This window comes from Corapipo altera, unplaced genomic scaffold (assembly GCF_003945725.1).
Source record: "Corapipo altera isolate COAL_440 unplaced genomic scaffold, ASM394572v1 52b, whole genome shotgun sequence".
NCBI lineage: Eukaryota > Metazoa > Chordata > Aves > Passeriformes > Pipridae > Corapipo > Corapipo altera.
Window position 1 is genome coordinate 4,359,090 of NW_020884922.1, and position 26,279 is coordinate 4,385,368.

At 36.6% G+C, this 26,279-nt stretch overlaps 1 protein-coding gene across 5 annotated transcripts in view; it reads left to right on the forward strand.

Moving 5' to 3' along the window:
• The window catches only part of ZFPM2 (zinc finger protein, FOG family member 2), a 306,960-nt gene that overhangs the window by 143,821 nt on the left and 136,860 nt on the right, over positions 1-26,279 (forward strand). For all 5 annotated transcript variants that reach the window (XM_027657044.1, XM_027657047.1, XM_027657043.1 and 2 more), the window contains one exon: positions 2,753-2,871. In XM_027657044.1, the coding sequence (XP_027512845.1) occupies positions 2,753-2,871 (119 nt within the window). The remainder of the gene's footprint in view (positions 1-2,752; positions 2,872-26,279) is intronic.

Here is a 26,279-nt window from a genome sequence, read left to right on the forward strand (position 1 = left end):
AGTCTGACATTCATCCATAGCATTAAAATGGCTGCTGGTCATGGTGACAAGAGAGAAATGACTTTTTGGGGAAGTGTGATGAAAGGAAACAGAAAGGTTACAAAGCAAAATATTTTGTTACCCTGTCTGTAATCTACTACTCTGTCATAGTGTTCTAAGTGGATGGGAAAACACAAGTTTCAGTACAATTCAGCGTGATGTTATCCCATCTGTAGTACATTGAAAGTATTCATATATATTGAAATGTATTGCCCAAACTACTGCTTGGAACTGTAACAAAAGAGAATGAGAGAAAGAATCCATAGTAACTTATTTAATTATCAACTGAAGGGAAATATTACATGTTTGGAAAAAAAATGCTTGATCTTGTTTGCTTCAAACCTGAACTACTTATCAGATATAAGATTCATATTATTAATTTTATTTAAAATATAATGTGTAATGATGTGTACCTTAAAACTTCAGTAGGTTTTTGGATATCACTGGATGATCTGCCCTAAGTTTGTCGTTCTTAATCCATTAAAAGACAGGCCTGCTTGTAAATCCACAGGTACAGATAAGGAGTCACTGTTTGACTGTGTCTGAACCCTTTTCAAATGAAAAATGTCAGTGGCAGAAAGGGAGGCTGAATTATTTTTTAAAAGGGTTTTCAAAGATTCTCATGATTCCTCTGGTATCAGTTAAATGTGACATGTCCATAGACATAGCTGTTTTTTAGTGCGTGAAAGCAAGCAAATGCTGCAGTTTTCATCTCTATGAAGAGAGAAAATGCTGCAGTATGGTTAAGTGATAAACATGTTACCTTGCAATTTCTCTCTTCCATAATTAACATATAAAGAGATTTTTTTAAGTTAATACAATTTTTAACAATGTGACTGTGAGAAGAAAAAAATGCATTTATGGTTTTTTTTTCTGTTTGGATGCATATATATCATATGTGTAAATTAGATATAATTAATCCGTAAGCTTTCCTGCTCACATACTACCTTTTAAAATGTCATAGCACTGTCATGATGCAGACTTACCCACATACATAGAAGCTTTTGTACACCAATACAGCTCTATTTCCTAGATTTGTTCCAGTTTGCAGGAAGGATCTGATGCACAATTTTACGTAGAGTAGTTTTGTAATCTGCAACACTCAGAGGTGAAATTTAGATTTCTGTGCTTGAAAGTGGAAGCTGAAGCCAAGTCATCTCTTTGGAAAATGGTCAAGATTCACGCCTCTGGACAAGGAAAAGCTTTGCAGCCTGACTGTATGTAAATCCAGACATCTATGGGAATGGTTAGCTTGGGGAGGTCTGTGGAGGCTGCCTGTGAGCCAGGAGTTACTCATTTCCTGCGGTCCAAGGTTCATTTCACAACAACCGCCAGTTCTAAATCTGTGATGAGTTGACTCCTTGCACAGTTGGACTTTACTCTGTCTGTGGGAAAGCACCATCCTGATTTGGGGTAGAGTTGTTGAGACGTGCTGATGCAAAAGACAGGAATCGCTATTGTATCTGTTTGGTGTGGAAAGAGAGGAAGGGACTTTAGCAGTCATGGAAAACACGTCCTGAGAAATCATGGCTACAGCAAAGTCGTGGTGAGCTCTGCTGCTCATGAGAACCACAGATTTTTTGCCTACCTGCAGGAAGGGCAAAGCTTGTAAGTGCAAGAGCATGGAAAAATGCAGTTAAACATCTAACAAGAAGAGCACAGATAAACCTCTCCTTGTTCCATTCTATCCGCCTGAAAGTCTGAAACCAGAATTTATTGTATCCGTTTTAGAAAATAGTGTTAGAAATTTTGTATATAAATATAACTGTTGCTGTATTTTTAATTGAAACATCTGTTGATAGAAAAACAGGCTTAGTGAAGAGGCTACTTTCAAAGAAGGGTTGTCCAGACTATTTTTTCAATCTTGAAATGAAGTGATAAAAATATGGGGGAGAAAAGTGGTGACTGAATTTTATTTTTCCCTCCATGAGAATGATGAATTATGTAATATCCTTTCTCTTTACTGGAAAATCCAGAATAGTTAAGGCGAGTTAAAGAAACCAATTCACTTTTAAGTGTTAATTTTTAAGTCCTTATTTTCAGAAATAAAATTTGTTTTTAAAAAAACCCCAAAAATCATTATATAGCCTCCGCATTGCTTTTACATATTTTGTGTTATAACTTTAAGCTAACAATTAAAAGTATTTTTGATCTAATTCTGAAATATTACTGCCTGTAAAACCTCATTCAGTTGAAATTTCTGTTTGTAATTGTAGTAAATGTTTCTAATAGTATCTCAGAGATACTGTGGATTTATATAGCTATATGGTGTGTGTCTCAAATTTTTAGTAGCTTCATGTTTCAAAATGTGATCTTGTGCAGCAAAATGCGTCAGTGAGGTTAATACACCAGGTGTGGCTGCTATTGCACTCTCTCCTTTCAGCTGTCATCTCCCCCCTCCTCAGCACTTCTTAAGAACTTTTATGAAATGGCTATTCTGAATAAAATTGCTTTCAAACTCTAATGTGTGTGAAAAGATGCAAGAAAGAAACGTGATTTTCTAAACCAAATTTGAATATAATTATAAGAGAAAAAGGTTTGTTTTTCTTCTGCAGGATGACAAGATCAGTTGTTTTTCAGACAAGCATAATTAATTCTCATTATATTGGTCCTCAGAACATTGTGCGTCTAAAACCAACACAAAGGCAGAGGTGGTTGTTGTCAAGGCATGAGTGAAAGTACTCTCAACACTGCTTGTTTTCTTTGTTTGCAGGAGAGTTGGAGGTGGTCCAGAAAGACGGGGAGCGCAAGATTCAGAGCCGGCAGCAGCTTCCGGTTGGAACAACGTGGGGGCCTTTCGCTGGGAAGATGGATCTGAATAATAACACCTTGGTATGTAGATGCTCTGAGACACTTCGCTTTGTTATATTGTGTGTTGTTCTTTAGGGAATAACCTGAATTGCTACTCAGGCGGAGCATTTGAAAACAGGCATTGTTAGCTTTAATGGACAGTGATATTTGGCTCTTTTCCAATTAGTTCATCTGTGGCAACCATCCATGTGAAGTTATTTGGAGCACAGGTTAATAGTATTTAACTTGTTATTTTACAGGAGGGAAATGTCACTTCCTTGTTTGCTGAACCAAGCTGTTGTGTTTCAGTAGTAATATCTGATTTTTTCAGTGTTTTTTTAAAATTTTTTATAGCATTAATTTTTGAATACCTAGCTTATATTAACAAATGCTATAAAAATAAATAACTACATTATTTTAGGATAAAATTAATTAAATTTGCCATACTGTTAATGTAACTGAATATAGAAAACTCTTCCATCAAATTAATATTTTTTAAAGGCATCAAAAGACACCTGTCATATTCTATATTTTCCTTGCCTTTTCTTCTGATTGCAGAAAGTATGTGGACCATATTACTTAAAAATAATGCTTTGCTGGCCTCGGTTCAGTGCACAGAAAATCATATCATTCCTAGGTCTTCATTTCTTCTTTGTTTGTATTGGTTTTAAGTCTGAGCTTCAAAATTGTTTGTGTATAGTTCAGATTAATTTTCTGAGAATATCAGGAAGGAAGCAACTAATATCTCTAGGAGAAGGGTTTAAACAATCTTGGAACATGCATTGCATTGCCCTTTGGGATACTTCTGAAGAACCATTATCTGCAGCTTGATCACTGTTTGCTGTTACAGACTTTGCATTGAATGTATTTAGCATAATGACCTATGGAACTGTTTTCACAAAAGGGGATTACGTATATTTGGGGTACACGAGTCTGTGCTGTAAATGGAGAAGCTGAGCTTCCCAGTGTTCACCAATGCTAAGTATTGTCCTGCCCTTGGAGGACCTGAAGAGAGTGAGGAGCACTGAGTTGCTGATGAATCATCTGGGACAGTGTGAGAGAAGGGTTATGTGGACATGAGAGAGAAGGGTTATGTGGACATGAGAGAAAAGGGGGGAAATTGATAGTCTTTAACTCCTCTCTGTAGAACCCATGCCTGTACATTAGAGTTCTCTTTCTAAGAGCTTGCTGAATAGGATGCATACTAGTTTCTGTAAATATGCGTATTAAAATTTGACTGAAACATTATTCTGTTATAAGTACATAGTAGCCATTTAGTCTTAATAGTTTTCACCCTTTAGCATAATTTATTGATCAAAAGGTGCTAAGAAATGTCATAGAAAGTGGCATGGAAACTTTGTCTAAGTTTCCTAGAGTTCAGTATTCCCAACCCAGATCACATTTTCCATTCAGGCACCTGAATAAAGAATAGATTTTCAAAAGTACAGCAGAGTCAAAATGTCTTATTGTTAGAAAGGAGAAACTGGAAGATTTGAATGCTTGTCTCCATTTTCTCCATCCGTTTAATTTTTATTTCTGATAACTGCCTGTAATTCAAATAATTTTCTAAATTCCACTATTACTACTTTCATCAACTTTCATGTAACCAAAACCTTAGTCCTGTTGTAGCTCAAAGTTAGTGCACAATCCATAACTTAGGAGAATTGCTAGTTTGGTGTGGTCCCTCTTGCCCTGTACCACTTCCTCAGGTATATAGGATGTGAAGATAAAGTTTAAGGATATGAGATTATGTTGATTGACCCTTTACTACAAAATTAATCATTATCAGATATTCCTAGGATTAATTTGCAACATGTCAACTTTCAAACATGTTGTTTCACTTTTGTTTTTTGATGGAGATGTGGAGCAAGTAGAATCCTTCTAGGAGGAACTTGCTTCCCCTTTGGTAGCACAGGTATATATTGGGTCTGTTATTTGTGAATCTCTCACTTTTGCTGTATCAAAAACATTTCACTAAGATATTTGGGTTTTAATGAACTGGTAATTAAGCAGTGAACAGAACTGACTTAATTTGGTAATTGTAATGGGATGGTACAGCTTTCTCAAAGTAGTTCAGAGAGATGTGGGATGAAAATCTTAAGGACTTTTTTCCTCTAAACTTTCTCTAAACTGGAAAGATATTTTGTTTCTTGTCAAGTTAAAACCCATAAATCCTATTTTTGCTAACACTTGAAAGATTTTACTTTTACCTACAAACATAAATACATTTGGAAATCTGAAAAGGTCCCTGTGAACAGAAGTTTTGTCCTCTGAGCCAGTCCATCCTTTGAATAAGTCAAAACTGAACAGGATATCATTGTGAGCAATCTGATTTAACTTCGAAGTTGGATCTGACTTTGAAGTTTGCCCTACTTTGAACGAGAGTTTGGACTGGATGACCTCCAGAGGTCCCTTCCAACCTGAATTATTCTGTGATTCTAAGTATTGTTTCTTTTTCTCAAATATCAGATGTTTCCTATAATCCTACATTTGTTACTTTAGAATGCTGTGTGAAGAAATGTAAACCTTTTGATGCAACTTTAATTTACTGTTAAAGCAACAAAATCCCAGTGCCAGCTTCTACATATTTTTTGTTATATCTTTTTTTTTCTTGAAATGATTCACGTTTATTTATGAGTTTTTTGTTTGCTTGACATATTTGATTACTTATCTCACTATCGTACATGTTCTCTGTTGTTCATAAGAGGAGTTGTGATTCTTTACATAGGTTATTTGTTTATGTTTTGGAAAGCTCATTTGGGTAAAGCCTCATGTCGCTAGAATTCAAACAAACTTTCCCATGAGCAGCTGACAAAAGGTTTAGTTCTTTTCTGAATGAGATCTTCAAATATTGCACTACTATAAACATCAAATAATTTTTGGAAAAGAGCTTTAATGTGGATTTTTGGTATAGAGAGGAAAGAAAAGAAAAATTGAGGGACTCTCAGGTGAGTAAATACCATAATTTTTCAGCTGCTGTCTTTATTGGGAAATATGTTTGTGGCTGACTACAAGCACCTTACCCAGCTTTACTGTTTGGTGTTAGCAATGTGACGCTGCCTCACAGGATTCATTACCTAACTGTAAAAGTTACAGCTTACTTAGTACCCTTGCACTCTGCACTGAATACAGCCTGTAAATGCAATATCTTGTTGAAGTGCTTCTTGTTTCAAACAGCGCTGTGTTGCTGAATACAGTCTCACTGCTGTTGGCTCAGGAGACAGAGCAAGTTAATTAATTCAGCATGGTATTTAATTGAGTCACTGTGCCAGATGTCAATTACTGTTTAGATCTTTCAAGTTTCTGTCTTGAAGTACTTTAGCAGTATACATCTCAGAGTACTGGAAGGTTGGGTATCTTGAACAAAAATTATTTAAATGCTGTTCAGAATTGTAAAAGGAATAGCAGTATTTTACTTCCTCAGCAGTGTTCCAGCACTGTCAGGAGATATGGTAGTGCAAGGCTCATATCAGGACTGAAGAATACTCATATTCTAATGGTAGACTTGAAATACCTCAATGACTATTAAAGTTCTTAATTTTTCTCATCTAGGAGTTTAGCCAATATTCATGAGTTACAGATAATTACATTATGTAATAGTGTATGTCATGCATTACTGTTACTGTTGATGAAACGATTTGCATGCAGCCACCAGAAATCTTAAGAATGTTGGTTTTAACAAATGAGTCTCAGATCTTAAAACTTGTCTAGGCATTTAATTTTTATTTCAATCTGACCTTAAGAACTACTTATATCATTATTAAATATTTATAGATATATATTTAGATACTTTTATTAAATGTAGGGTGATAGATCTCATATCTAGATACTTTTAATGATCTGTTCCTGTAATTTTGCCAAACTGGCAAAATTCCTCTATTCTCGGCTGCATGTGTAGTTTGTATCTGTCTGCACAATTGGGCATAGAGGTTATTGCCTTCCATTTCCCTCCACTACTTTTACTTTCCATTTACTGTTCCATAATAATTGATAGTCCCAAGAAAATGAAATGCATCGGAATATCTTTTCAAGCCTAGAAAGTGTACATGTCTACATGTTTCCAGGTTCTGTTTGAGATTTGCTGTTTTGACAAACAGTCCCATGAAGAGTTTGTAGAATATTGCCGTCTGTCTACAGCTGGTGAGAACTCAGCTGTAGAAAGGAAGATGACATGATTTCACCAGGAAGGCTCCAACTTTGTGCCTTGCTGCATCACAGAAGATTCAGTAGTTCATGAGTACCTACAAGCAGACAGGAATATATTTTAAAGCATGAGATTCCTAGCTTGTAATTCCTGTCTTTAACAAGAAGGTGGGTTTGCACAAATGCCAAGTCTAATGTGACCATGCAGGTGAGAAGAACAGAAGACGTCTCTAGGCTGGTCATACAGACTGCTGAAAGAGGAGCTGCTGTGTGTAAACAGAGCTAAATTTAAGGCACTAGCAGCCTAGTTAAGGAAAAGCCATTCACTTGCCTTTTTTCATCTGTAAATATTTTCCCTATTTGAGGGGACAGTTTGGTGGGAATGAGGCCCTTGGAAACAAAAGCAGCAGTGAACCATGTAGCCCACGACGGACATCGAACAGTGGTTGCTCCAGCAGCCGTGTGGAGGCATTCTGAGAGGCCTTTTCCTTTGGCTGCTTCTGTCTAGTTTTTGGTGTTAATCTGTGCCCATGGCATGGTTTTGTAAAGCAAAACAATGAGCAGCTGGATGCAGCCCCCCATTCTCGTATCCTTGTCTCAGGGAGGAGCATGCGAGGCAGGCCTGTACTGGCCTGATAAGGAAAAGAGGATTCAACATGGCTGTGAAGGAAATCCACAGGAGGAGAGTGTGGAGGGCTGGGCCAGACAAGCAGTGGGACACAGCAGGCACCCTTTAATGGGATCTGGGAGATTCAGCACCAAAGAGACACTTCATCTGGAAGACACACTCACGGAAGTGTTTGACAGGGTAGCGTGTGAAGGGCTGAGGATTCAAGGTTCAGAATGCAGCAGAGTTGCTCACTACCTCATCTGGGACTGGTCACTTTGGGTCAAAAACCTTGTGTAGGTAGGACAGAGACTTTAATCTTCAGAGTTGCAGCACAAGGATTTTCTGATACCTTTGGTTGGAGGTGCTGCATGGCCATGGAGACAACCAGTAGTCTGTCCACAGTCAGGCAGTAGCCAGTCTGTAGCCTCTGTTTATCTTGTTCAGACATGGAAAGGGATAAGGTAGATTTTATCTTTCAGTATTTAGCTGCAAATGAAGATTATGGCTCTTAATATCACAGAGCTATTTTTATATTTAATTATCAAAAATAGTGTATTGAGTAATGAACCTTGATTCTAAATTTTGTTATACTGATTTTATACCTTTAAATATGTCAAGGGACTGCAAAAGCCTTTATTTCTCATTTTTACTACTATTACTGTCAGGTTCTTCATATCTAGTACTAGTTTAAGGTCACTTCCTTCTGTCTCCAACACAAGCAGATGTTATCGTTGTAGCACTTCAGGACAGCACATGGTGTCACACCAACAGCCAGGAAGGTGCTGGTCCACTGTGCATGTGTTGGGATTATCCACTGAGAATCATAGTATCATTAAAGTTGGAAAAGACCTCTAAGAACATAGAGTCCAACTGTTAACCCAGCACAACCATGACATGTCCTCCAAACATCTTTTGAACTCTTCAGAGATGGTAATTCCAACACTTATCCAAGTAGCCTGTTCCAATACCTGACCACCCTTTCAGCGAGGAAAGTTTTCCTAATATCTAATGTGAACCTTCTCTGGCACAACATGAGGCCATTTCATATGCACTGAAACATTTCAAAATATTGAGATATGGCAAGATGATGTGGACATCCACGATGGTTTTGAGAACACATCACCTCACATTGCCTTATCTTTTACCACGTGCTCTCCCATTTATATAGACATGTAGTTGAGGAGAAAACAATAATAGAACTTTTGTCCATTATTGTAGTTTATATACTTTTTTAAAGAAAAGTTATTTCTGCTCTTTTATTTACATTTACACAAAAGAGTTAATTTAAACATGTTACTAATACAACAGCAAGATGTAGTATCTGAATAAACACTCTGTTTTGGAAAATGCTGAATGCATTTGTGGTAGGTTGGCTTTTGGATTTTTTAGGCCTTCCTTAACAACGGGGGTCAGAAATCTAAGGAAGTATTCCATATCATCTTTTAGCGTAACACAACATATAAATAAGGCACAGATAAGAGAGCTCACTCTCTTCTCTCTTCCGGTGGCTGAAGGCGACAGGTCTCTCCACAGACGGTCTTTGCTTGTATAGGCCAGGGCCTGCCTGCTTAGACCTGCCATTATCTCTGGTCCTTTCGGGAGGCATGGGGAGTTAGCTGGTGCTTTGCACAGCTCTGTTGTTTCATTCAGGGAGGTAATTAATGTGATTTTTTTATTTGTTTGTTCGCTAGCTCTCTATTAGCGGTATATATTTGAAGGATATTTGGATTTTTTAATCCCTGTTTCCCCCTCCCTTTTCCCTTTTTTGCCCCCTCGGGAGTTCCCTATTGTGTGTATAATATATTCAAATCATATATATAATTGTAAGTATATGTAAATAGATATTTTTGATATAATCACGTTTTTGTTCAGACTTCCTTTGGTTTTTCTGTAGTTTGTTTTTTTTCCCTCGTTTGAGAGAGCAGGAGGGGGGAGGATACAGCTTGGACTCGGCTGTATCCACAGCATTTTTTTCCCAGCTTGCAGAATTTTTTTCCAGATCGCAAATAGATGATGAAGCAACATGGTACATTAAAAGAAAGAGCACCTTGATCCTACACCTTTGTCTAAATACTAGTAGTACACTGGTATTAGTACTGCACACCATTACCACAGCTGTAATTTTAGGCTATTAAATATTTAAGGGACATACAAATAAGACAGGATTGAAATTACATCTTTTTTTTTTTCCTTCATTTCTGAATGGGTAATTTCCAGAATGTAGTATTATGTCAACAGAGGATTTTTACATAAAATTGCTCTTGCTTTTTAATCTCCTTTCCTTGGCTATAGCCCTTTTATGGAATACATATACCCATGGTGCATTTTGACACCTATTTATCAAAACAGCAGAACTTTAACATTTGTTTAAAACTACCACTGGTCACTTTGAAAGGTTTTTAAAAATAATTCAGTGACTGTGTGCTTGCTATAAGCATCTCCATTAAGCAGAATTTATCCTAATACTATTGTAATTAAGTAGTAGACATTGCCAATCATTCCTGTTAAACTAACTTAGTTCCCTGGGACAAAACTCCATAAACTTTCTGTCCTATTTTGGCAAACTTCATTTCAGTAGAGGGTCTTTTGGAAAGTGGGAATGTACCCTGGGGCACATTGCCAGCGTGATGAGAGCAGAGCAAGGGGATGGCCCAGCAGGAGAGAGGAGGCAAAGTCGGGAGCCTAGAACAGAAAAAAAAGGCAGGAAAATCTGGTCCAGGGCCTCTCAGGCATCAGTAGAGGGAGATGCTATCTGAAAGTGCCAGGCTCTTACACTTTAGGATCACAGAATCGCAAAATATGCTGAGTTGGAAAGGACCCACAAGACAAGCTGTTTGGAGAGAATCACTGCAATAAACTTCAGTAACAACATATTCTTGTGCTTCTAGACTGTCTTAATAATTTTCTAGCTAGTCTAATCTTCTCTGTACCACAGGCTTTAAGACTCAAATGCTTATTTTGCTGTGTAGATTTTGCTAAATTTATAACACAAATTTTAGAATGAGATGTAGTCTTATTTTAAAACTTCATGCAAGAGAAATAATTTATCTCCATTTAAGGTCAGTCATGTACCTCATTGCACTGCAATACCTAAAAGACACTAGTTCTATACTCATATTTAAAATGAGAAATTTAACAATAATGTTGTCCTCTGAGGAAATTTTTTCAATTCATACTTTTTATAGTGATACCTCTTCTTATTTATGAAACATAAGTATTATAGACTAAGCAGATATAAAATGTCAGATTTTTGAAATACCTTCCTTCTCACTAAATGTTAACACTATTTTTTTATTCTGAAATAAAATTCAGTTTCTAAAATTTTGACACTTTTTTTTCAGCAGTTTCACATTCATAGAACAAACATGGGAAATTCTAGCTTCATCACTAAAGTGGAACATAAACCTATGAAGGTGCTTGTTTCTGTGAAAATGTTTGCATTGTTAAGCCAAGTATTTGGTGGTTACAATGGACACTGAAATGAAAGAACCAAAGGCTTGTGCTCTTTCTTTGAATGCTTGAAAATAAAATGTCCTGGACACTCGTGGGTATTTTGGGGGCTATTACATATAAAGCTATACCTGCCCAAGGGTAGTTAGCCTTAGAGTACATTGGTAGTGGAAAAAAGCACTGTGATGCTGTTGCCTGTGGAACTGTGGTAGCACTTGTGTTCCACTCAGTATGTTGTCGAGATGTGCTGTCTGGACATGCAAATGCATAGGATTATGAAAACATCAAGGGTGCTTTCCATAAGATTCATAGAGGCAATAGTGGGCAGTTGTTTGGAATAAAAGTGTGTTGTAGAGAAAATTTTGGTGTGAAAAGAAAATTCATGTTTTGCTGGTGCCAAAATTTGTTTGTGTTAATAGAAATGCAGACCAAGATATCATATCATAGTAACAATAACAATATTTGAAATGTCTATCTTCATTTAAATAAAAAAATTACTTCAAATAAAGGAATGGAACAGTGATTTCACTTAAGATGGTGGCTCCGTGCCATTCCATACAGTGTGATGGAATGATCAAAATTCCAAAGATCATTTCCTTTTCTGTCTGAATATACTTGAGAGAAGTAGCCTGCAAATTTTCAAAAATGATAGAAATAAAGGGTATTTCTGGTTGTTTTATTACCAATTTATTACCCATTTATTAACTGTGTTCTGTGAAAGTATGGTATATATATGAATATATATGTAAACATAAAGAAGTAAAATAAAATGTAAGTATATATACCACATATATATACACACACAATATAAGTGATTGTGACTATGTAAAAATAGCACATTCTGGTCAGAAGAAAGTATTGATTGTTACTATGTCCTAAAATCATCATTCAGCTGTAACTCCTCTTCTAATGATGTTGTAGTATCACATAGCCAGTAGCAAAATGTGTCCTTTTCCACATGCAGCAGATCCACTTTGTACCACCAAAATATGGGCAATACAGAGCTTGACCTGAGAAATTCAGTGCTGAGTGAAGTTTGTAAATGTCCTGAGCCTCATTTATCAAGCTGGGAGAAAAAGTTTGTCAGTCTAATCCTGTGGTGGTTCCTAAGGCTCCAGAGAAGCTCAAAAGACAATTAGCTCCAACCATTAGGGCTCCAGAGCAAAGAGCAGGGGAGACACCATCAATTGCTGTCCTTACCCACCCTACCAGCTCCAGACCGGTTGCAGCAGAGGAAGGGCTGCACAGCTAGTTCTCTACCTGATGACATTATTTATTTTATAGAGGTTTTTGGTGTGTCCTGATATTCCATACATGATGAATTATATGCATAGCCCCATCAGATTTTATGTATTTTCATATTTATATTGTTTCATAGATCGTAGCAAGGTAGGGATTGGTCTCTTCTCTCAGCAACTAGCGACAGGATGAGAGGACATAGCCTCAAGCTGCAAGGGGAGGTTCAGGCTGGACATCAAGAGGAATTTCTTCACAGAAAGGGTTAAAGTCAAACAGTGGAATGGACTACCAAGGGAGCTGGTGGTGTCACCATACCAGAAGGTGTTCAAGAAATGACTGGACGGGGCACTTAGTACCATGGTCTAGTTGACAAGGTGGTGATCAGTCACAGATTGGACTCAGTGATCTCAGAGGTCTTTTCCAACCTAAATGATTCTGTGATTCTGTGACATTCATATCCCATCTTAAATAACCGAATACCAATTAATAAAACTTTTATCCCCTTTCTTTTCACTAATGCATTTTATTGTGTATTCCACAGACTAGAGAGTAAGGGAAATGTTTAAATGTATTTACAAAATGCCTTATAACTTGTGAATCATTAAACATAGTTATAATTTTTTTGAGCTCTTTTAACATATTTAGGGAATAATTGAGTTTTGCATAGACAAAATACTACCTTTTCTGTACTGTAAGGCCAGGGTAGCATTCTGAACACTACTGATGCATTTAGAATGAACTACATAACTGTGAGATATCATTATAGTTTATGTAGATTGTTCTGACTCTGAGACTACGTCTTATAATTTAAAATTCTCCCTGTCACAGATTAGTTTTTATATCTTGTTTTTGACATTTGATTTGATATTTGAAATGCACAGAAGATATTATTTTTAATAGAAACTCCATGTATGTTAATAATTATTATTTATGTATTTATTTATAAACATCTCACATTTCCAAAAATACTTTTTCTTCTTTGAAACTTTCTTTTCCACATGACAGTCTCTGATCTGGGGGATGAGTGACCACTTTTTTTAAACACAAAACTGGAACTCCTGCCATGTGTGAGGACATTAAAGACAAGTTTAGGGGAGCTGAGGGAGGTGTGCCTCAAAGCTGGGGAGGTGAGGAAGGATCCTTCCCTCTCTCCCCCTCCTGCAAGCTGTTGTCCTCACTTTTGGAAGAAAACTGGGGCAAATTAGCATAAAGGAAAAAGAGCAATAAAACAGAAAACAATAGTAGATCTAAAATATATTAGTTATTTCTTTTCTGCTTGTGTTGAAGCTGGCTGGTTCTACTATGGCTAATTTTTAATTCTGCAGTAGACCTCCTAGTGTGTCTTAGTCTTACTGATTTACTTTTATGGTGTTTTTTCTTCTTGGATGTGGTTGCATTTGCTACATTAAATATTGGGTCTTATTGTTTATATTTGTTACATTCCAAATTGTATTTTTCTCTTTTGGGATTTACTATTTTATCATATTCCTGTTTTCCTTCTCACTCTGGTCCCCTCCTCCAAGCAAAAATACTATCTTAATCCTGAATGCCTCCACAGTAGAGGGTTTCCTTCGCTTCTTGGATCCACCCAGATCATGGACCACGGAAGGACATGGTGGGTTGCATTAAGTGAACCTTCCAGACTCAGCAAGGTAACAGCAGGGAAGATTTAGATTAGATACAAGAAAGAACTTCCTAATGTTAATGAGACTGAAAAGCTGGAGGAGATTCAGGAGGTTGCAGTAAATCTGTGGCTGGTGTGTTTAAGAGCAGGCTGGACCAAGACGACCGGAGTGGTGTAGGCGCAGCTGAACTGTGGTGTGGGGGAAGTAAAAGGGCCAGATGACCCTGTGGCTTTTGGCACCTTGATGCTGAGAAATGTCTGCAGCCAACTTTGCTTGTCCGGCTGCCCAGAAATGCCTGCAGGTAGCTGAAATCTTTCAAGATTGTCTTTAAAAGGCCAGAATGAGACACTGTTTTTTGTAGAAGATGGCAGATGGGATGTTACAGGAAGCTAGACAGTTGGTCACACTGTATAGGATACCATTTTCAAAATCTAATTGAAATATAACAAGGGCTAGCTGAGAGATAAGGAAGTAACTGCTATATTTCTTTGGCATGTCCCTTCCCAACTGCCTGCAGGTTTTTTTTCTTCTGAATATTCTCCCTTCCCAATCCAGTTTCTAGCTAACTACAGTTAGAATTAACATTCTATGTATAGCCAAATATTGAGTCAGTGTAGCTTTTTCAAAACGTTATTTTCAGTTTTACTTAGGACTTTGTTTTGAAGTTTTCTGTATCTCTTTTTTTAAGGAATACTGTCTAACTTACAAGGATCATTGTCCCAGGTTTCTGTTTCACACGTTTTCGGAGTGAGAGCAATGGTATTTCATTTTCAGGTTGCCAAGTGTAAGCACTTTGATCTGGCGGTACAGCAGGCCTCAGGGAGTAAGCTGAATCTTGATTTTTATAGTCAGTCATCCACTATCAGGTACCAGAGCCCTGATTAGCCCGGCTGAAAAACAGAGAACACACCATGGGTTGGATGTGGAAATATTTGCGAGAGGCTCTTGGCATCACTGGCATCCTCAGAGCTCATTTTTTGCTTCTGTGCTAGTAAATCTCAAATGAATATAGAAACAGTACCTGTGTGCAGTAAATGACTGCACACGCACTGATTACTTTTGAAACCACTTCCACCTCCACCACCACATTCGACTGTGGAAAGTAAGAAGAATAGCCATGTTTTCAAACTTGACCTCATAAATGTGACACCACTTGGTGTGGTTGTGCCTCCTTAACATTCCTCACATTCCCTCTTCCAAGCCAATTGCTAGCACTTCTTGCAGGATTTAAGTGACTTTGTAGTAGCACCTACTAGCTTACTCTGCCTAGTGGTGTACTTGGGATTAAATGGCCTTTTCGAGCTTAAATAATAATTTCCTTATCAGTCATACCACAGATGCTTAACTGTCTGTTTGTTCACTATTACTACCATAACTGTGAGGTCTCCTGAACTCTTCCAAAATAGTCGTGATGTTCTCATTGTTTTCTGTGTTTCTCTGGCTGTGCTGTTGGACAGGAGTGTCTCCTTTGGGATGGTTGAAAGGCATGAGGAAGTAAAGACGTTGATGGGGTGATATTTGCTGCCATGACCCACTGTAGCCTGGTATTCAGGCTCATGAGAGCTGCAGCAGTATGCTACCTTGATATTTGCACTTGTATTGGGATAACAAAGATGGCTGAAGTTATTCTTTCAAGGCAACATAGAGCATTTGCAAATCTCTTCCAAATGAAGTATGCGTTAGACATCACAATTATATACCTGTATTTTTTACTCTACCTAGGTGTTTTTCTGCTTCCATGTGTAGTCTTTGAAAAAAATATAAAGCAGTGAAAGGGAACGCACAATGACCGCAAATTTCCAACAGTGATTAATAATGCACTTAGGACTTGATTTTGCTTAGTGCTGAGCACCCCAAGCTTTCATTCAAAGCAGTAAGGCTGAGGTAGGCTTAGCATTTTGTGACACTGAACACTGCAAGTACAGTCTATAAACCTCTCCATAGAAGATAAATATTTGTTATTTTATTTGACCTTGAAGATGGGACTGGTTTGTTAGGGTTAAGGTCAATGAGTGTATTATTTTTAGGCAAGATACAGAGTACACGGATGGTTCTGCTTTATTTTAGTGTGTTAACATCTGGCAGCATTCTGTGTTCCATATGCTGCTGATTGTCCTGATACATTCATCTTCAGTGATTATCAAAAAGATTTCAGTGCTCTGGAGTTAATCACACATTTGAGAAGACGAATACATGAAGATAAGTAAAAAAGCTGCCTGTAGGTTTCTGTGTATAAGACCAATATTTGGGCAATCTTGGCAAGTAAGCTATTAATTTAGTAATTTTTTTTTAATTTCTTAATTAGCTAATGTCTGCAAGAATGAAAAATAGTATATGAGAGTTCAGTGTTTTTATCAGAATAACAGAGACAACATTGTTTCTTGGAAAACTGATTGTGCTCTTTTAGTTCTACATGCACACTTGCTTTTTTTTTATAATGGTGAAAAGTTAAGGGGATTTTAGATTTACACCCTTTCCTTATGTATTATTTTTATATGGCTTTGAAAGTTTAACTGTGCTTCTGCTGTTTCATTACAAAAAGCACATGCATAACTATGAACTGACTTTTTTTTTATATTGGTGTGTTCAGTTTTCCTAGGTTGATAACATTTTTTCCGGGGCTATAAATTATTATTTTTATTTTGTGCTGTTTTGGTCTTACATGCTGACAGGTTCAGGGGAGAAAGACTTAAGAGTTTCACGTATAATTTGCCACATCAAAGCAGGTGTTCCTTTTTACAATACCATCGTCTTTCTGAGAATGCAGAAAGTCTACTACAGTCAGAACAAATGTTGAAGCAAAAACCAAAACAAGCCAGATGACTGTCAACCTTGTGGCTTTTGCCACAGCCCACACTTACCTTAGAGGCCAGTCCTCTAGGCTAGCCCACCATGGCACTGCCCATATTCCTGCAAAGAATAGTTCAAATAAGGAAACAGCTGAGGGGTTCAAAGTCTAGAAAGATGACCCTTTGCTTCCCACACGTCCTGTCAGACAGCTCACTGCTGCTCCACTGTCGGCTAACAAGGAAGGGCACCATGAAATCAGCTTTGACCGTGGCTCTTCAGGCAAAGCCTGGGACCAGGGTCTGTCCACACAACACATCATGAGACATCTGGTCAATGAAGGCATCAGGAAAGCAGCAGAAAGGCTGAAGTGGCAGTTTGCCACAAAACAGAAGGTACAGAAAAAAACATGTAGCAACGTTGCTCCTCAATATTTCTCTCTTGATTCAATATTTATAATTTCAAAGAAAAAAAATAAAGGAAACAAAGTCTCTTAGGGCGTATAACATATCCACTATTGCTTTATTTTATCATGCACAAATTTGTTTAGATCTTAGCAGTGACCACTCTTCCTATTGCCAATATCTATTAATGATAATTACTTCAAATACTATACTCACTCAGTGATAGCATCACATCATGGTGAGGAAGATTGTGATCTTATCTAAACCTATTCTGTTTAACTCTGACACTCCTTCTATTATAGTGGGGCCCCGATAAGATCATGCCTGTTAGGATCAGACATTAGTTTGAATCAATATTGGAAAATGTGCCTGTTTTTGCTTAATAGCAAAGTTAGTGTGAGGGTCAGAGTGAGATCATTTGTTGGATGAGATTGTACAGCTTCATCTTGTAATGGAAATCTGTTGCTTGCTTTAGCTGCTGGTGAAAAGTAAAAACAAGAGCTCTTTGAAAGATGTACAGCTTTGTTCATAATCACTGTGTAAGGAAGATACAATCATTATTATGACATTTAACATCTGTAGTGCTGCAGCATGTTGAGGTTCTAGTTGGGAACTAGTGCTCCTTTGTGCTAGACTCTGAACCTGATGCTAAAAAGACAGCTGCTGGCCTCAGCTAGCTTAGGTCCTGTTTTTAAACCAGACATGACTACAATGACAACAAGTGTGGGAGGCAAAAGCTAAAATGGTGATAATTAAGATTAGTAATAACAGTTACATCACACTAAAGCTGCAGACATGAGTTTTTTAGAGATAGTGAATGAAAAATGCAGTGAATTTGCAGATTGCTTCAGAGAATTCTTCCTATAAGCATTAATCTAATGGAACAAAACACAAATAAATCAGGAGTATTATTTAGATAGGAATTTTGAAACTTATTTCTTGATAAAGAAGGATGTAATCTAGATCAGTGATGATGAACCCTTTTAGAGCTTAGTGCCAAATTTATTTTAAAAAGCTCAGAAGCTCTTGTGCTGCCAACATTAATCTCTCTGTAACAAACTTGGCACTAGTGCCAGCAGTTTATGGTTACTAGTGGAGATGAACAGTCAGAAAACACAAAGCACCATAATGTTGTTTTGCTGAAAAATATGGTTACTCTTTTTATAAGACTTTTCAAGATTTAGTTAAAGAAACCGAAGCAGAGTCCTGAGGGTATTGCATGGCATATATGAAGGCTGCAGTACCCCTTTCTCCTTAAGAACATTAATTTTTACTCTCCAATAAATAAAAAAGTCCATCCGAATAAATTACAAATAAAAAATTTATAGTGAATCACCCGTTGTTTTGATCACAGGACTGCAGAATATGAGTGACACTAATTCTGTGCCTGAAGTTGGCATCAAAGGGGCTCACGCACAGCTTCAAGTGCAAGGCACATGCCATGACCACTAGACTGCTCTAAAGAAAAAGTCTCCAAGTAATATATTAATAAATCTTAAATCATTCCAGTGTAGAATTAAAACCAATAAAATAAAACTGGAAATTTCCATATTTTTTTCATTAAATGAGAGTCTGTTTGAATGCCCAGCCCTTTAATTAGATAAACTGCTAATACTATTGATGTGCTAAGACCTGGGCAGTGTTTACCAACCATTTCCATTTCGGTAATACCACTCATCACTGACTGTATTTGATCATAACCTCTATCTTCTTGTGGTTTGACTTGAATTTTCTTTACAGTTCTCAACTTGATTGCAATTCCTCACATTTGACACACCAGTCACTAAATTTATGATGGTGTTGAACATACACATGACAGGAGTGATAGTTTTCACTAGACAAAGTCAGAAAGTTTTTGATTTGGAATAGAACATATACACTGTCATGATCTCTTCCAGTTATATATATATATGTTATATATATATGTCATTACCAGTATCACATATGTGCCAACTGGTAGTTATGTAGAGGTGTAACTGTAATTTATGGTTGTTCGAAAACAAAAGTAAGTGGAATGGCAAATGAATAAATCGTTGCACCAGTGTTAACAGTAAAAGCATGACTGAACTCACTATCATCATATTGCCTTTAGATTCAATTAAATGCCATTGCTTACTCTTTTAACTTCATATAGGAAAGCACTGTCAATTGAAATAAAAAAATCATCAAAGTGGATTTATATAAATTAAAAATTTCCCCTCTAAGATGTGCATAGGGATATTTGAACTGCCCATTAAAAGTGAGGCATTTCATGTTTTCATTGAATAGTGCATACTTTTGGATATAATATAAATAATGAAGATGTAGATTCACTTTACTTTAAATTTTAGTTGTAGCAAAGTAGAGAGAGGAGCAGATCCATTTTGAAATCATCCCTGAAAGAAATGACAAGAGTGGATCTTTGAAAGAAATTTGAAATATTTCAAGATTTTAGAAATCTTTGTAACAATGCAGGACAGAATTTTCTTACTCTGTTTTAATCTGTGTCCATCTCAAAAGTGTTTCTTGTAATGGGTGTATTCCCATACATGTGTTTCCACAATATGGCATTCAATAGACTAGTAATATAATTTATCATGAATATCACTGAAAAACAATGTACCAGTAGAATTTTGAATTGTTAGTATTTAAAAAATTGATTTCTTTAAAATGTTGATGTTTTGAATAACTGTATTTTTTCTCATTATTTCATTCTTTGTTGTTTTAATTCTGAAATATTTTCAAATTCATGGAATATCACAATTTTCACTTGCCCTTTTTTATTTCAGAAGTCTTTGTGCCATACTTCTGACCCCAGTGTGCTAGGTGTAGAACCCCAAATGTTTCAGTGGGACAGGAGAGGTGACTTTTCTTTCTTGTTCTGAAACCATGATGAGTATAATTTTAGACACAATGCAGAGCAGAGCATTACAGTTTTCTGCCTTACTCACAGATACATATAAAATAAAAATGTCATTAAGACAATTGGATATATCTGAAGAAGCAAGCTGAATTTTTTCCGTAGATATCCCTCCTTTCTCCCTATATAAAGAATTATGAAGAGCCATAATTTTACTTTTATAATAGCAAAATATTCCTCTTACTCGATTCCTTAGTTCCCAGCATTGGCCACATACAGCATGTGTACGACCTTCTGTTAAACTTGTGTGCCAGTGCAGTCAGGGCTTCACTTTAAATCTAACTCTGAAACAATTGGACTGAGAAACAATAAGAGAAGATTAAAATCAATTATATCTGCATAAATAATGGAGATATTGGCAGATATTGGAGATATTGGATATTTATTTGCATTCTGGTAATTTAATTGCTATAACTTCATTTTTTTTTTATTTGTGCTTTCTGCCCCAGAAGTTCTTGGTATCCAGACTAGACTATTAAATGTCACAAAACACATAATCGTGTTGTTGTTATTACAGTGTCTGAATCAAGATGGGAAAAGGAGGAAATCCCTTCCTGGGAGAATTTATAGGGAAAGAACAGGAAATATTTTCTAATGGGAGATAAGGTACAAAGAAATGAACGAACCTGCTTGACAGCACTCTGGACATCTCAGGTTTCCTACAGGTTAAACAAACACCTGTCTTACAAAATTATTCCCTGGAATGATGATCAGACACCAAAAGGGTTGTACATTAGCACCCTGTGAATTGAACTAATTTTTATACTCTTTATGTAAAAATTGTAAATAAAAAGTAGGCATGTAGGATTCTGGCTGTTCACAACAATTCATGACATAAAAGAAGACTAAACTTTTTATGTATATTATATGCAGATCCTAACTGTAAAGAAAATGTAAATACAAAACAATGCTCCTTTGAACACATTCTCAAATGTACCACGTATAAAAATAGAAAATAAGTAGACTCATGCATAAGTCCAATAAACAATTAATCTGCAACGAATTCCCATCATTTCAGGACTGATAGGTTAAAACTGGAACATGAAGGTATTTAACAAAAATCCAGATTTGCAAAGAGTAGGATCCCTTATCATGTATAGGAATGATTAAACCAACAGATAGCTCACTGGTGCACATAGTCTGGATTATGTCTTTGAAAAAGAGAAAATGCTTGATGATGGTGTAGCAGCACTATGTTTCCAATAGGCCAGTCAGTCAAATGCAAATACAGTCTATAATAAAAGAGCTGGTTGGCATAGTAATTGGGAAATGAATGTTATTTGTAGCTCCATATTTCTGTCTTTAGGAGTCTAAGAACTAGGAGGTTGGTATTGATAAGAGGGTTTGTGTATAAATCCTTTGTAATGAGGCTGTGCCTCTTCAGTCATTTGTATTAATTTTAACTTTAGATATGAACATCATTCTCCGAAAGGGGTGACAACTAAAATAACTAATTTCACAAACGTCTGGGGAGAAAAAAAATTACTCATTTTAGAAAAAAAAAAAAGAAACCCTGCTTCTTTTTTTGATTGTTTGGTTGTTTTTGGGTGGGGTTGTTCTTTGGCAGGGGGAGTTGGAGAATACAAACAGGATCACCTTACATCTGTGTAAGGTATGCACTATAGATTATTGCTGCATTTATGTGGATGCTGACAAGGATGAGTTCAGGTCTGGATGAAGAAAAGTATTGTGTAGGAGAAATGCCAACTATAACATATCTCAAGAGGTGTAAAAATCCTTACTATACTTAACTCAGGTCAAAAACTCTCTAAATGCCTTGAGATCTACATCAACTTGAGCCATTGATATTACTCCTACTTTTTTTTTCCCCACCTTATTGACCTTTTGGCTGATTTTTTAGGAATGTATTTGACAGTTTCTACTGTTTCCTGTCTTCTGCTGTTCCCTTCTTCATGCATACACCCCTATATGACATCTTGTTCAACTTCTGAATATCTCTGTGACATCACTTGGAATGCAGAACTTGAGGGTCTTAAACAGTAGAGAATCTGGAGCATTGTGGAAAGAGGAAATTCTGTTGATGGCTTTGATTGCCTTCCGCCTGCTATTCTGTCCGCACTTCAACAGCTCTCCATGCAGTTTCATTTTCAGCTACATAGATTCCCTTAACTCTTCACTTTACCCCATCTCCTAATATTTATCTCTTGTTTATGTTTCTGGTAATTACCCCTTAGCCTTTCTCCTCACTTTACAATCTCTCCTTGTTCACTATTTCAGCTGTATTTCCTTCTCCTTTCTCTAATTTCTCTGTCCTTTTTCTTATTGATCTTCAAGACATTTTTTTCATTTCTCAAGTATTTGCCCTTCCTAATTTGAAGCTCCATCCTAAACAGATAATTTAGAGTTCCTTGGTTGGAATGATTTTGAGCTGATTTTAAGGGGGGGAAAAAAGACTGAATATTAATTTTGTGTAAAATAGAAATGTATGATGAGTTTCTCTGTTCACTGTAGCACACCCGTTCCTGTGGCTAGTTGCAGGGCTGACTTACAAAGAATCCACATATTTTTATCACTGTCTCTTACTTTCTTAGTTACAGGGACATAATCGGCTCCTGTCTTTGGGCGTTACATGAACACTGCAGAGAGCAAGAAGGAATGTCTTGCCTCTGCCCCTGCCCAAGTTTAACATTAGTCAGATGTATTAAGGGCTTACTGTGCCATCTTCTGCTTAAGCATCAGACTTGGGTGCTAGCCGGGGCATGCTAGCAGGCTCAATGGGCCAGTGGACTGATTTTACACGGTAATCCCAGGCTTTTGTGATATGTTGACAGACCCTTACCTCAAACAGTGCTAGCAGGCACTGCTGTAATAAAACCAGACTGGCTCATTCTTTACTTCTGAGATTTTCCATAAAAGCAGCATAAATGTTAATGAATAAATAATCTTCTCCTAAATTTTGTACAATAACTGAGCTTACCCCAGGCAGGATGTGCCGCTGTAGATCAGGGTTTGAAATTCCTTATTCCCGGTAGTGTAGTGGGAGGAAAAGTGTGTCACTCCCTATGCCATTTATTTCTCTGTAAGGTGTTGAGGGCTTAGGTCTCTTGTCTTTACACATCCTTGCTCATACTAAATCACTCACTAGGAGCTAACAAAAAATTTTGGAGGAAAGAAAGATAACAGAGAAAACATGCAAAATATTAGTTAAATTAATAAAATAATCCCACTTCCCTGATCTTGTGTGCAGAAAGAAAAGAAGAAATTGAATTGAAAATGCATTAGGTAATGCCTGATCTAGGAATTAATCTGCTTACTTACACACAGCAGAGATACAAATTCTCTTGAGATAGCTAACTTGGTTTCTGATGTGGTATAATCCATGTTTACACATGTTGCACTGAATTGTAAAGAGAAAAGATTCCTGTGTAAAATGAAGCAGAGATGGAAAGCAGAAGGAGGAAAAAATCTTTTTTATCATAAAGTACTATTCTCTTTCTCACCATTCAAAAGAGAACATTAAAAGAAATATGTCACCTCTGATCTGAATGGGAAAAAAGGTGCTTCTTTTAATTGAATCTCCTTACTTCAGAAGCCTTTAGCTACATTTTTGGCTGAGCGAATAAGGCTGCAGGAAAATGTAATGTTACTGTTGTTCATCCTCAATGGAAATTAAAATGCTGGAATAATTCTTTCAACCTTTTATATAATTTTTAAAATACATTTACTTTGAGTAGTGCACTTTATTTCTTTGCATTTTGATCACTGATTAGGCATTTGTCTTTATTGAGAATCAAATTTCCTTTTGTCACATCTTAACTGACTGTGCACTGGGAAACAAGATGTTGTTTAAGATGGGTTTTGGGGAAACACCTCAAGTAGAGATGGCCATCTCATTATTCATGCCTATCTAGGAATTTGTAGGCAATGCTGGCAATGCTTTCCTTGAGACTGAGAGTATGACACACCTTCTTGCCTTCATTTTATGCTCATCTTTGTGAACAAGTTGGAAAAGTGTTTCTATTTTGAGAAGGTTTACAATTTCACACACTTTTAATTGTGAAATTGAGGTTCATCTTAAAGCAGTTTTGCAGCTTTTCACATTAAAAAACAAACAAACAAACTCAAAAGAGAAGATGTATATCATCTGAGAACAATTGTTGGACAAGTTCTCCAAAGTACAAAATAAGATTATGGCTACCTTGTCTGTGGGAAGGGGAATGGGCAGGGGAGCTGCTGATCTGTCTAGCTGTGCCTTTAACAGTGAGTGCAAGGTGATGGAAATGGTACCTGAAGCCCTGAAAGGCAGAGAATAGAGCAATAAATGGGTTATTCACAACCCTCATAAAAGCATCAATGGAGGAATACAACTCTATTCGATATTAAATGTGCATAATTAAACTTTAAAATATTCAGGACTCTTAACACAACAATTAGTAAAACATGCTATTATTTTGGTATTCTAAACAGTGACATAATAAAATATATACTCTGAAAGGGAAAATACTATGTAAAGTGAGGCAGTACTGACATGACGTTGTGAAATCCTTACACTCTGTAGATACTGTCTTTTCAATATTTTTCCACTTTTTTTACTTTGTCCACATTTTATTTAGTACTCCATATGTTTCCTCTATATTCAATATCTCAGACACAAGCAGAAGAAAAAACCCTAAAATTAGGATTTTTATATCTTCAGAAACGGAGCTTGATTTTGCCCACTGTACACTTTCTTTCTCAGAGACAAAAGTCAATCCTTTCCGCCTTTATGCTTTCATATTTACTTAACTATTGTTTTAGAAATGATCACATTCTTCTGTAATTTAAAAGAAACCCCACATGTATATAATTATATATGTATATAATCGTGAAATACTTTTATTTTACCAGAAATTTCACGTGGTAGCATTGTCACAGCAAAAGACACATGGAATTTATGGAATCCCATAGATTTTCTTATGAAGTTATGAATAAACTGAATACCATGGAATCAGAATAGAAGACTTATCACCAAAATATATGGCTTTCTTTTTTTCCATTAAATCCTCCACATTGCACTGGAGCAGTTTCTTCAGAAGCGCTTTCTTAGGTGTTTTAAACTCAGTTCCCATTGACAAATGGAAAGTACAAGTGCTGTAGCAGCTGTTTGCATGATGGGAGTGGTTCTGTTCCATTTGTGAAGGGAACAGATGAATGTTTGAGACAAGAAATACAGTAAAATTTAAATCTTCTCTCAATGCAGTGATGTCCCAGTGTGGCATTGCCCCAGTGGAGAAAAAACTCTCTGTTTGTATCTGGTCGTCGTGTCTTTTGTGAGTTTTTCTTTACTCTGAATATGTGAATTAAAAAGGTGAAGTCAGGGAGGAGAAAAGAAGGAAGCTCTAAAAAGCCTGAATATTCCACCAAGTGGGAAATTGCCTCCAAAATGCTTTGGGGTCCCATGCCTGAAGAAAATCCCTTCCTGAAAGTGTCGAAAGGGCTGTGTTTAGAGGAGGTAATTTCCATTCAGATCTGGTTTTTGTTTGAACTGCTCTATTATGATATTGGATTGATACTTTTTAGGATTGTGAAGCCTGAAATGCTTCATTATATTACAAATACTGGGATTTTAGTAACATCACATTGAGTTTTAATAATTGAGCAGCTGTTATGCACCTCGGCTCAAAGAAGCTATTCAACTCTGCTGTGCCGACAAGGAAAACAACAGCAGCAAGGTAACCAGTAAAAAATATAGTTTATCCCTAGAGAAAAAACGTGTAACTTGGTGGCATACTGCAGCTCTATGCACCTGTCTACAGCCATGCTACAGCCAGTGGTTATGAGAAACATCTGTATAAAAACAGATGTTTTTCAGAAACCATTACAATTTACCTTCATTTAGTGTTCTCTAGAAGCAGCCTGAGGTCACATTTAAACATTCAATGTGGTCTCGATTGAATTTTAATTTTTTTCAATGGACACTGATTTTAAATGTAAGCAAAGAGATAGATACTATCAGAAAATTAACCTAAAATTAAACCTTTACGGTGAAATGTTTGTTTGCACAACATTTTTAGAAGAAAGGTGACATCAATCATGAGCCCTTTTTAAACCAAGGTGAAGAGAGAGGAAAGTATGATAACATACGTTAAAAGACTAATGATTGCTCAATTGAACTTTTGCTGGCACCTTCTTAGTGACTTAAATCATGATGCAAGTTGTACTTTGGAGAGGAATTTCAGACCTGGTGTAGGACCGCTCTCCTATAATATGGGCTAATGTGTGAAGTTTGGGCCCTTTTCGAGCAGAAAAATCTCATTTGGGTGGGTGGAATAAGCTAGGATTATTGTAAGTTC